Below are 12163 nucleotides of genomic sequence, written 5' to 3'. Positions count from 1 at the left end.
CCAGCCATCCTGTATACAGAGATATTGCATTTAAAAAATGAAAACCTCATTTAAAATAATTAAAAAACAACAATGAATGAAACAAACAAAAAGAAAAAGGCCCACACAACATGAGGCAGGTGGGGCAGGCAGGAAAGCAGACAGGGGAGCCTCAGACCCAAGGCATCACCGTGTCTTGTCTGAGTCGAGATCCCCAGCCTGGGCTAGCTCCAGACCCCTGGCTTGCCGTGGGGTAGTGGTCCTGCGGCGGGGGGGTGGGGGGGGTATGATGGGGAGGGGTATAGGCCTGGCCTCAGTGTGGGAGGCTGGCACGGCCATGCTGTCCGCCGGCAACTACCGAGACAGAAAGAGAGAGAGACACACAGACAGACAGACAGACAGACAGACCAGGCGAAGGAGCGATGAGAACTTTGTTAGCACCCAGCAGACAGGCCAATGGGTGGGCCGACAGGCCAATGGTCGGGTGTTCAGACAGGCAGCAAGGGACATGTGGGCAGGCGAGCATGAGTCAGGCAGGTAGGCAGGCAGCAAGCAGGGAGGATGATGCAGTTGGGGGCTGCCCTGTGAGGGGTATGGCATCCCTCCAGCTGCTGCCTGCTGGGGCCTCGGTCTGTGGCTTAGAACTCGGTGTCCACCACTCGGAAAGCTGGCCTGCCTGCAGAGGAAAGCAGAGCAGATGGCTGTTGGTGAGCAAGCAGGTAGGTGGACGGGGCAGGGAAGAGGGTGAGGGCCACACGTACCCTTACCTGAGTCAGGCATTGACGAAGACCGAATGCTGGCCTCCTTTTGTAGCTGGATCTCCTTTAGTGCAAATATGGAAGTAGCTGTGGGTGGAGGAGAGACAGGAGTGGGGCATGACCCATGAGGCCACCTAGGACCACCTCCCATGTGGCCCCATCAGGGAAATTAGAAAAAGTTGCCTTTTCTTTGAGAGCCTTGACTTTCATCCGTCAAATAATCCCACACACAAACCAGCTACAACCAGGGAAAATGGAATATAGACTATTACATGACACCAAGAAATCATTAACTTTGTCAAGTGCGACAGTGATATTGCGATTACCACCTGTAAAGTCTAGACAATGGATGGTGTTTGGGATTTGATTGAGATTAATCCAATCAAATTTTAGCGTGATAATGGTATTATTGTTACGCTTAAGAAAATATTTCAGAGATACATGCTGAAATTGTTTATAGATGAATGATGTATCTGGGACTTGATTCAAAATAATCAGAGTGATTATAGATAAAACCAGACTGGCCATGAGTTGATCACTTGTTGGAGTACCTGGGGACTCACCATATTATTTGGTCTAATATATAAATATATCTAACTTTAAAATGTCCATATTAAAAAGTTTTAAAAAGTCAGACATAACGGAACACGCCATGTGACTCCATTTCTGTAGGGTACAAGGACAGGGAAAGTGTATCTATGCTTTAGAAGTCAAACTAGTGGCAACTCTAAGAGGGGATGCCAGGAATAACTGAAGGAGAAAAGAGGGCACTTTAGGGGAGCTTCTCACATCCTATTTCTCGACCTGTATGCCGGTTACACGGGTGTTTAGTTTGTAAAAATTCATTGTGCTATATGCTTATGATCTGTCATTTCTCAGTATCTATTTCACAACATTTACTTTTTTTTAAAAGGTAAAGTGATGTTCCATTGGTTTTTATGTACATTTGAAAATTTCCATGAAAGGTAAAAGGAACTGAAAACTAAAAAACTCTTCTGTAATAAACAACACATCACACACGTGAACAAGGGCATACCCCCCACCCCACCCCACCCCACCTGAGGTGGCAGAGCCAGAGCCCAACACAACCTGCCCAGCTATCTGCAGCAGTCCTGTTCCCCGAAGCCCCCCACCAGCCGGTCCATTCCCCAGCTCCACTCACTGTCAGGAAGTTTGTGGATCCGTTCCCCCAGACTGAGGAAGAATGGATGTTTCATGGCATCTTCTGCGGAGATCCGATTGCGACCTTCAAACTGAGTGTGTGTGTTGGGATGGGGGAGTATTGACACTTTCAACAAGTAGGCTTCTCTTCCTCCCCGCCCCAGACCCTGCCCCTGTAGCTCCCTGTTTCCCCACACCTGGAATCCGCTAGGACCCAAGGCTGGCCCAGGAAGATGGTCTCACCTGCAGCAGCTTGGTGAGGAGGTCAGCCCCGTCGCTGTCAAGTCTACCACAAGGACAAGGGGACCTGTTTTAAACTCAGTTTGGGTACTCTGGTCCCTAACACCCACCCACCCACCAGCCTCACCGGGGCGCATGGCTCAAAAGGGCCTCGGCTCGGTACTTGGGGTAGTTGTATGTCTTGAACTCTTCATTGGACAGGATGCCCGGCCATGTCTCCTCAGTTGGGGTTCCTGGCGAGGAAGTGGAGTTATCCTAAACATCTCACAGGGCCTCCCTGCATGTCCCCACAGCTCCTAGGGCTCATGCCTCCTCACCCAAGATGCGGAAGATGAAGTGCAGCTGTTCCTCCACCGTGGAGCCCGGGAAGAGGGGCCGGCCTGTGGCCATCTCATAGAAGATGCAGCCCACACCCCTGGGCAGGGAGGGCACAGTGAATACGGAGGTAGTTGGCCGGTTGGCTGTTGTGACCAAGCCACCCCCCTTCACCACATGGCCCCTGCCACACTTCGACCTGTCCTCACCACATGTCAATCTGAGTGGAGTAGTCTGTGGACCCGAGCAGGATGTCGGGGGGCCGGTACCACAGTGTTACCACCTCATTGGAGTAGGTCTTCGTTGGAATTGACTTGGCCCGGGCCAGGCCTGGTAGGTGGAGAGAAGGGGCAGCTTGGATTGAGGAGGTTGTGGGCAGTCTGGGGAGAATGCAGTTAGGACTGAGGGCATCCTAAGCAAAGCCTGGAGGGGCTGAAGGGGAGGGACTGAGACTAGGTGGTTGTGGGGAAGGGGGAGGCTGGGAGAGTAAGGCTGGGGGATCACTGGGAAGAAGGCAAAGGCCAGGGGTACCAAAGTCGGCCAGCTTGAGCTCTCCTCTCTCATTGATGAGCAGGTTCTGGGGCTTGAGGTCTCGGTGTAGCACCTTCTGCCGGTGGCAGTAGGCCAGGCCACGGAGCAGCTGGAACAGGAACAGCTGGGGACCCAGGAACGGCAGGCAGAGGTCAAAGAGTATCCAGCAGCCTGACCCCCAGCAGGCACTGCTCCCCCTCCCAAAGACAGGCACTGAGCCCAGAGCCTTGTCTCACAAAAGAGGATAGGGTCCCAATGCCCTCCAAGGGCTCCCAGCAAAAAAGCCAAACGGGAAAAGTCTGTTTCTGGGAGATTTGTGGGGTGGAGTGGGTGAGTGAGTGGGGGGCCCCCTTGTGCCCCTGCTTCCTGCCCCACACCCACTTTCACGTTGTGCATGTTGATGACGTTCCCACAGTCATCCAGGTACTGCTTCAGGTCCTTGTCCTGAGGAAAGAAGAGCAGGTAGAGGAAAGAGGGTCACATCCTGTGGCTCCTGGCCATCTCCCCACCTCCCCCCGGGACCCGCTGCCACCCAACCTTACCAGGTACTCAAAGACAAGGGTGAGGGACTTCTCTGTGTGAATGATGTCGTGTAGCGTGACGATGTTGGCGTGTTTGAGGTCCTTGAGCAGGGACACTGCAGGAAGCAGGGGGGTGGGACAGGGGAAGAGTCAGGGCCCACCCTCAGAACAGAGGCAAGGAAGAGGACTAGACCGGGTCGAGCCCAGGTGGCTTGGGGTGGTGGCTCACAGCCACCGGCTCTAACCCACCTGATACCAGGAAGAAGGTGTGTCCCCAAGTTCCAGATGTGGAAACTAAGGCTCAGAGAAGAGTACAGAGCAAGAACCTGGGATTGCAGCCCCAGGCTTATGTGACACTAGATTTTCACAACCAGTTTTTGGTTTCTGGAAAGCGCCCTTGCTCCAATCCTCAGTACACAGACCTGCAGCTTCGTGTGAAAATGAATTTGCACACTCAATTACTATGCAATTCAGATTCATTCCATGAGAAATTCTGACTAGAAACTATTGTGTCAAGTAAACTGGTGAGCACTTTCAGGGATATTCTCAGAACCAAAGCAAGCACCCTGCTTTACAATTCACCTGCCTCTTCTCCACACAGGAAGATTCCTGGTTACCCTGATTTATTATCTGGATATGTGGGTGATGGGCACTTTCTCATGAAGCCCAGAACGTCAGGAGGGAAGTCCCAGAACCCCTAGTCCCTGTCCTCACTATGGGTGTGTGTGTGCGTGTGTGTGCATGCACGCGCACACCATGGGGAGAGCCCGGGAAGCCTGGGGCAGATGGGATGGGGCCTGTACCTTCCCGGATGGCGGTGCAGGGTGCCCCCTCTTCGTGTTCCAGTCTGATCTCCTTGAGTGCCACGAGGTTGTCTGTGAGCTTGCTTTTGCCTTTGTAGACGGTGGCATAGGTACCCTGGAATGTGAGGAAGAGTGACAGGAGACGAGCTATGAAGCTGCAGGGAGTTCCCACTGACCCCCAGCCCTACCATGGGCCTCCTGGCTATCTCTCACCTCTCCCAGCTTGTCCAGCTTGATGTAGGTCTCCAGTTTCCCAAAGCCAATCTCAGACTGTGGGGCAAAGGAGGCAGGCTGAAGTAAGCTCAGGGGAAGGGACTGGGAGGAGGAAGAGGAGGAGACAGGAAGAGAAGATGCTCACCAGGCTGACACGGCGGAGGCGGCGACTGAGGGGCTTGTCGAAGATGGGGCTATTGAGGGTCAGCTTCTCAAGGTAGCCCTCGGGCAGCCGGATGTCGGCTGGTAGTGATAGGCGCTTGTTGATGTCCTAGCAGGCAAGATGGGGGAGAAACAGGACCATGAGCTCCAACGCCCCAGGTCCGACCCTCTTTTCCAGCCCCGCCACTGCCCGGACAGGGGGTTCAGCACCTCAGTGGAGATCTTGCGTGGGGGATGGTTGCGCATGCGCACCCTCACTGGTGACTGCACCTCATCCGAGGACGTGGCTGAAGCCTGGTCACTTTCCCCGTCAGACCCCATCTTCAAGTCCTCGTGTACAATCTCTGGTAGTGGGGACAGGGGGAGGGCAGGCCGGGTGGGCTCAGAAGCCCCAGGACAAATCCCCCCAGCCTCCCGTAACACATTCCCTCATCACACACGTATGCACATGGCCCCCAGAGCAGCCTGGAGTCCCTCAGGGAGAGGGTGGGAAGGCCCAGGGAGGTTCACACAGGTCAAGACAGGTTGAACTGGGAGGGCAATAGTCACCTAGTGGAGCACCCCGCGTCAGCGGCGAGCTGAAACTGCGGCTGGCCCAGAGCCAGTGGGCAGGCAGCAGCAGAAGTAGCCAAATGCCCTGGGAAGGCAGGCCTAGGGCAGGCAGGTGCCAGGAGGCCTGAGGGGGCTGTCACAGAGCGCAGGAGAAGGGCAGAGGGAGGCTTGGGGCAGCTGTGGCAGGCGGGGCACCCTTCCTCCCCGCTGAGGCCTGGGCACAAAGCCAAGGAAAGGGACACAGATGGACAATAGAGAGAGGGTGTTGAGAGAGGATGGCAGAGATGAGGGAGAAAATGGAGAAAGGAAAATGAAAATAACGCAAGTTTAAGAGGAACTCGGTTGGAAGGCAGCACCCCTGGGACCAGTCTGGGAGTGGGAATGGTCAGTGGACCCACCTGGTGCAGAGCTGAGTGGGCCCCGTCCAGAGCGAGGTTCCCCCAGGGCAGCATGTGTGGGGCCCTCTCCAAGGTCACTGCCGCCGCCACCGCCACTCTCATCCAGGCCTATCTGTTCAGGGGCACCATTGGTCTTATCTACGCCTCGGCCCCCTCGGAGTGTCATTGACAGCTGCCGTTTGATCTTCTTCATCCGATCCATGGCGACCTGCGCAGGGGGTATGGATGCGAATGGGTCCCACATTAGCATCTGCCTGACACCCATGGGCCCCCTAAAACCCATGACAACCCAGTGAGGTGCACTAACATGAACCTGTGTCAGTGCCCACCCAACCACTGTGGAGTCCTGGGACCACTCAGGATTCCTGGAAACCTGGCATGGATGGAGACCCTTGTCAGTGCCTGCCACCTACGATGACCAGCCCCAGGGCACCCTGCTCCTAAGGAGCCCACCGGGGTACTGAGGCTTGGGTGGCTGGCTGAGGGAAAGGGCCCAACTGGTGGCGTGCTGGCTTCTATGGGGGTACCCTCACTGTGGGAGCAGAGGGCTCCACAGCAGGCATTCTCGGGTGCAGCAGCACTGATGGACCCAGCCATTGGTGTGGCGGGGGGCTCGCCCAGGACGCCGGAACCACTGACACGGCCCCGGGCACGCCCACAGAATGGCATGTTCCACTGGCACCAGCCCACATCACCCCCAACTGCCAAGGCGGAACGCTCCCCGCGACCACAAGGACCCTCCCGCCTCCCCCAGCAGCCATGGTCAAGGTGGCCAGAGGACTACCCCACTGGGCTACCCAGGTGAGGGGTGCAGGGAGAGGGAGGGGGAGTCCTGCCCAGACCCAACCACTGGGTGGGGCTGTGGGGGGATCTAAGTCTACCAGCTGTCCTGAGAGCTGCTGGAAAGGTTCCATCAGGTTGAACCCAGATTTTACCAGATTTTTACAAGCCAAGTCACATTTTTCCTCTACTTGAGAACGTACCACATGTCCCTTATCACCCCAAATAAATGTCTCAGTCCTTAATGTGGCCCACAAGGCCCCCATTCACACCATTACCTCTCTGGCCTCACCGTCCCCTCTTGCTAGTTGCTGTTCTGCAACCGCGCCCAAAAGTCCCACCTCAGGGCCTTTGCAGTGGCTGTTCCTGGTACTTAGAAGACCCTTGCCCTAGATTTCAAAATAGCTCACTCCCTCATCCCCTTCAGGCCATTGCTCAAATATCACCTTTTTCACAGATAACCATGAATAACCCTATTTAAAATCGCAACCATTCTGAGCCCCCTCACCTTGCCAATTACCCCCCCAGCACTTATCACCTCCTCAGAAATGACACCATCTAGTTATTGGTTTCTTTATTCTTTACTGTCTGTCTCCTCACCACCATAACTAGAAGATCAGCTCCGCCAGAGTAGATTTATGTCTGTTTAGGTCACGGCTGTATCCTGAGGACCTGGAACAGTGACTGACACAGAGTAGATGCTCAAAAAGTGCTTATGGCAGAAATTAATGAAGCAGGGGGCTAAGGGCCTAGGACCAACATCTGTCAGGGTGAGCAGGGTGAGTCCCTGCTACTCATGAACAACCCCAGACAAGGTGGCCCAGGGACACCGGTATCAGCAAGAAGATGGGGCTGCTAGAGGGAACAGGGCCACCAAAAGGCTTAGGCCGGCCTTCTTCTGCTTCCTCCTGGGCTCTGGGCCAGCAAGGAGGGGGAAAGACCTGGCCCAGAACCATCTGGACTCACAGCAGGGCCTAAGATGGCCCTGGGCCCAAGGGAAGTGGAGCTAGATAGGAGGTTGAGGATGAGGCTGGGGCTGGATTCGAAAGAGAGAAGTGGGTCATCTGTTACCTTGAAATCAGGTGCTTACCCTAGCGGTCCCCATACCCCACTTCTGCCTGCCTGAGCTCATCACCCCCATAAGGGGTAGAGGGGCCAGCCTAGCAGAAAGACCCAGTAAAGAGGATGAAGTCCATCCAAAGAACCCAAGATAACAATAACAAAAAAAATCCTGACCCAGGAGGCTGAACACTGGACCTGAGGCTGAGGAAGGTGAAGCATGGCCAGCCCCCAAAGACTGTTTTCCATACGTCCATATGGCATGAATACCCAGCCGCTTTGCCTGCTGTGGCAGGGAATGGGGGAGCTGCGGGGACTGTAAGTAGGGCTGAACGGAGGATGAGGAAGGAACCCGAAGGAGCCATGGGTCCATGACCTCTAAGTGGTAACCCCAAGGGCTGGACATATTCCAGAGTTCAGTTTTGGGGGGATTTTAGGAAGATAGGGTACAAAATCTGTGTATCATGCAACGCCCCCAGCAGGGGGACCCTGGACAGGGCCCTATGAACAGAGACACTTGAACATTAATCTGCAGTAAAACTTTTAAATATCATTTCAGTTTTCTGAGATTTTTAGGTTTTAGAATACTGAAGGAGCAAGAAACTGGATACACAACCCCACTCAGAAAAGGGCACATGTCCGTCTTGACCCCCTGAGGGGATGCTTCCATCCTCAGAATACTTCCACACCCAAGGATACTCACCACCTCACATCACACCAACCACTGAGGACACAGTCATCACACTCTACTAACTCCCATAGGAACATACCATCCTCATTCTGTTCAGGCACATCTCATAAGCACACACTGGACTCTCAGTGTCCTGCTTCCTTCAGTACACACTGGACCCTCAAGAAGGCTTCTCTGCATTGTAACTGCCAGCGGCACCGCAATTTCCCTATTTATCTCTAACCCCCATCAGCACACAAAGCCTCAACAGAGCACTAAGCTCTGTTAGCACACCACTGGCCCCTCTAAGTTAACTCTTAGCACCACATGCTGCCTGTTATCTTCTCCACAGCACTCACTGTTCCCCCAACATGATTCTGACCCCTATTAACATGCACTTGGGACCCTCTACAGCAGTAGAGGGTAACCCACATTAGCACTCACTGGACCTTCACACTACCCTGAATCCCATGAACACAAAGTGAATCTTGCAGATCCCTGACCTGGTTTTGCCCACACTCAGATCCCTCCACAGCTATGATCATCACTAACACATATTCTGGTCCTCCCACTACCCTGTCCCGCCATATCCCATCAGCACAGGCTGGACCTTCAATTCACCCTGACCCCTATTAGCACACACCGGGCCTCACAGTGCCTCCCCATTACCACACCCTGAACCTGTACTCAGCCCTAGTCCCCAGGGACACACAAACATGCTGTTCTATAATGGCCTGACCCTCATTAGCGCACACAGATCTTCATTCAGCCCAGAACCCCATTAACACACTTCAGCTCTCCATGGCGCTAATCCACTTTAGCACACCTAGACCGTCACATGTTCCTGTCCTTTATTTCTCTTTGCTTCAACTCCTCCACAGCTATAACCCCTGTCGGTTGACAACTGGATCCCTTCACAGCCCTGATCTTCCTTATTGTACACAAGATCCCCTCCACAGCTCTACCCTCCATTAGCACTCCTGGAACCTCAACGCACCTCAGTCCCCCAAGAACACACTGTCTTCACAATGTTCAGACGCTCATTAGTATATTCCAGACCTCATACTGCTCTGATTCTCCCCCCATTGGCACACATTTAAGCGCCTCCATGACTCTAAATCCACATTAGTAGTCACTAGAACTTCATATATTACCCTGCTCCTTCTTAGGGTGTCCTAGAGTCTCACATCCCTTGACCTCATGGACCCACACACACTGATCTCACACCATCTTGATGCTTAATACACTGAACCTCTTACAGTGCTTAGATACTTCCCTCACCACCAACCCCCCAACCCACACACACATATATCCACAACTCTGATACCCATTAGCACAGGCTCAGGTCTGCCACTACTCTGCCCCCATTAGCACATACTGGGCCTCATACTACCCAGACCTTTATTACCATATGCACATACCCTCGAGAGCTATGACCCCCATTAGTACCCTCTCAACACTGGAGTTCTTCCACTACCCTGTCCTCCATGAGCACACTCTGGACCCTCACACCCCGCAGTCCGTCATGGACAAATACACAATATTAACACCATCCTGACCCCCCCCCTTACCACACACAGGGCCTCAGAACCCCGATCCTACTGGCACACCTTCTGGTACCTCTACCACCTTATCCCCCAGTAACACACACGGGGCCTTTCTACAGCTATAACCCCATTTGCATATCTCAGCACTCCTCCGACGTCCTCTCCCTTGTTATACATCCTCAGGTCCCTCCATCGCCCTGCACCGCCCCTCCGTTAGCACACACTGGGCCTCAAAACCTTACACAGCGGTAAGACTTATTACCACATGCTCCGACCCCTCCACAGCTCAGGCCCCCGTTAGCAGACCTCGAGTCTTTCACCACTCTGCCACCCATTTACACACCCTCTGGTCCTTCGATTACCCTGCTCCCCATTAGCACCCACAGTACTTCCCATCCCCAGCTCCCAGACCAGGCCCAGGGCGGGGCCAAGGTCAGGGAGGCCCCAAATGACCCCCGGCCCGGCGCATTCTGGGAAACTCGCTGGGGGAGGGGACACATGCCAGCAGTGCAGCCCGGCAACGCCCGGGGTCTGGGTTGGTTCTGTAGGAGGAAGGGCAGCCCCCACCCCACGCCTCGTGGACGCGCTCACCGGCGGGGGCGCGCGAGCAACCTCAACGCCGCGGGGCCGGCGCGGCGGCGCCTGGGGCGGCGGCCCGGGCTGAGGCCGCGCGACCTCCTTCTCCTCCTGTTCGCCGCAGGCGCCCGTCCCAGTAGTCTTCGGCCATGGCTGCTGGGCCCGGGCCGCCGCCGGCTGAGGAGGAGGAGGCGGCGGCGGCGGCGGTGGCTGAGGCGGAGGCGGCGTCCCGCTTAGCCGGCCATGAGCTTGGCCGCTGCGGGCGATGCCCCTGGGCTCGCTGGCGCCGGCTAGAATCCGAGAGCTCACGGCGGCTCGCGGTTCAGAGCCGACTGCTCGCGGAGACGCGGCGGATCCCAGGGCCGAACAGCCAACGGCCCAGCCGCTGCGCGCGCCGCGCTCCGCGCATGCGCACGCACGCGCTGGAAAGGGTGAAGCGGTAAGGAGGGGACTCACCTCGGACTGCATGTACCAAAAGACCCGTCCGCAGCGGGAGGGGGCGCGGCCATTGCGCGCCCACTGGGGAATGTGGCGCCGGCCCTGGAATGGCGCCCGGGGGAAGTGTAGAGGTTGTTTAGTACTCAGTTCCGATCTTGCTAGAAGTTTGCTAACGCTGAAGTGGGCAGCAGCCAGTGACCAGCGTGCCGGTCACCACTCGGTCCCCCTACTCCGTCTCACTTGGTACATCCCCATGATAGCAAACGGGACTTTTGGAAGGAGGAAAAAGATGAGGCAGTCAGTCCTAGTCCCTTGAGGTGCCTCCGGAGGCAGGGACTTTAAAGGTTCGCGAGAAGATGACTTTTCTAGGAGAAGCGGCCTGGAGAATCACTGGCCTCTACCACCTTAGATAGGACAGAGTCTAGCCCCGCCCAACTGCTCCTCCCCGACCGCGAGCTCTTTCCCACTGTGAATGCGTGCGGCCCCGCCCTTTGAGTTTGTCGCTCATCCAATCGGATTTGCTCCCTGGGGTGAGGCAGAGCAAGAATAAAGGGCGTGGCCTGGCTGGAGAGGCGTGATTTCGCGGTCCCGGCCACGCCTCTGCCAGGTTTTCATTGGTTTCACCGTCGAGGGGGCGGGGCCTCCTTTTTGTTCTCTTACCATGGGTCGAATGCCTCGCAAGGTGATTGGTCAAAAGACCGTTCAATCGAATTTCGTCCCGCCTTTAACCCCTCCCATCTCCATCAGCGAAGCTCACGGGGTGGAGCCTAGGCTGAAGGGAAAGACGGACCTTTACAGGGGCGAGTGCATTACTACGCATGCTTGGGACTTCGGGTTGGAAGGGGGGCTCTTTTCCGCCTCACGCGAGGATTTGCACCCTAAATTGGGTTTTACTGCCACCTCTCAACTACCTCGTCTGGCCCGCCGGAGCCCCGCCCATGGTTCCCCCTGCCCCACCTCCTGGGCTCTCCGGTTTTCATTTTATTTATTGGGCGCCTGTTGTGTGGCAAGCACTGACAAACCGACCTAATCCCTCACCCCTCTCTGCCTGCAAAACTCCTACACTATCACCAAGCCCAGTTTAAATGGCATCAGACTCCGTCCGGCAAGCCATCTGGAACATCTTTACACGGCACCCCAGTCCAAAGCCAGCTTCCCCACCTCTTCTGGGCTTCCCCTTATGGTACCCTTGGTCACACCAGTTCATATTAACGAGGATTTACCAGAGCATGTCGGGAGTGGAAATATTTGACAAAGACAAGAGTCCACCTCGGGATAGATGATCGCGTCCATCACTTCCCAGAGCTCATCTCTTAGCCTTCTCACTCGGCTCCAGTCGTACTAGTATCCTAGCTGTTCCTGAATAAAGCAGGCACAGTCCAGCCTCACGGACTTTGCACTTGCTGTTCCCTTTGCCTGGAATGCTCTTTCCCCAGATATCCACTTGCCTCATCTTTTTC

The 12163-nt window shown here is 55.3% G+C and overlaps 1 protein-coding gene across 2 annotated transcripts; it reads right to left on the bottom strand.

Annotated features, from left to right (window-relative positions):
- Positions 1–392: 392 nt before the first annotated feature.
- CDK16 (cyclin dependent kinase 16) lies at positions 393–11114 on the bottom strand. 2 transcript variants are annotated; one of them, XM_061179458.1, is made up of 16 exons: positions 10722–11114; positions 5634–5841; positions 4894–5027; positions 4667–4792; positions 4522–4578; positions 4309–4423; positions 3527–3621; positions 3366–3428; positions 2985–3108; positions 2663–2783; positions 2456–2553; positions 2266–2371; positions 2142–2184; positions 1900–1990; positions 747–824; positions 393–655 (listed from the first exon to the last, which is right to left on the bottom strand). In XM_061179458.1, exons 1-16 carry the CDS (start codon positions 10731–10733, stop codon positions 618–620), a joined length of 1509 nt encoding a protein of 502 aa, XP_061035441.1. In that variant the 5' UTR covers positions 10734–11114; the 3' UTR covers positions 393–617. The 2 variants fall into 2 exon arrangements, with proteins under 2 accessions (XP_061035441.1, XP_061035442.1); XM_061179459.1 differs by lacking the exon at positions 10722–11114 and adding an exon at positions 10281–10363.
- Positions 11115–12163: the final 1049 nt, after the last annotated feature.

Source organism: Eubalaena glacialis, chromosome X (assembly GCF_028564815.1).
Source record: "Eubalaena glacialis isolate mEubGla1 chromosome X, mEubGla1.1.hap2.+ XY, whole genome shotgun sequence".
NCBI classification, from domain to species: Eukaryota; Metazoa; Chordata; class Mammalia; order Artiodactyla; family Balaenidae; genus Eubalaena; species Eubalaena glacialis.
This window is presented reverse-complemented; position numbering and strand designations above follow the sequence as displayed.

What these genes read in the sequence shown, in the direction of transcription:
- CDK16 (XM_061179458.1), bottom strand. An exon ending in AGCTGGACAAGCTGGGAGAG is followed by an intron (nt 4,424 to 4,521) that starts GTGAGAGATAGC and finishes CTCACATTCCAG; the next exon opens with GGTACCTATGCCACCGTCTA. An exon ending in GCTCAAGCTGGCCGACTTTG is followed by an intron (nt 2,784 to 2,984) that starts GTACCCCTGGCC and finishes TCCACCTACCAG; the next exon opens with GCCTGGCCCGGGCCAAGTCA.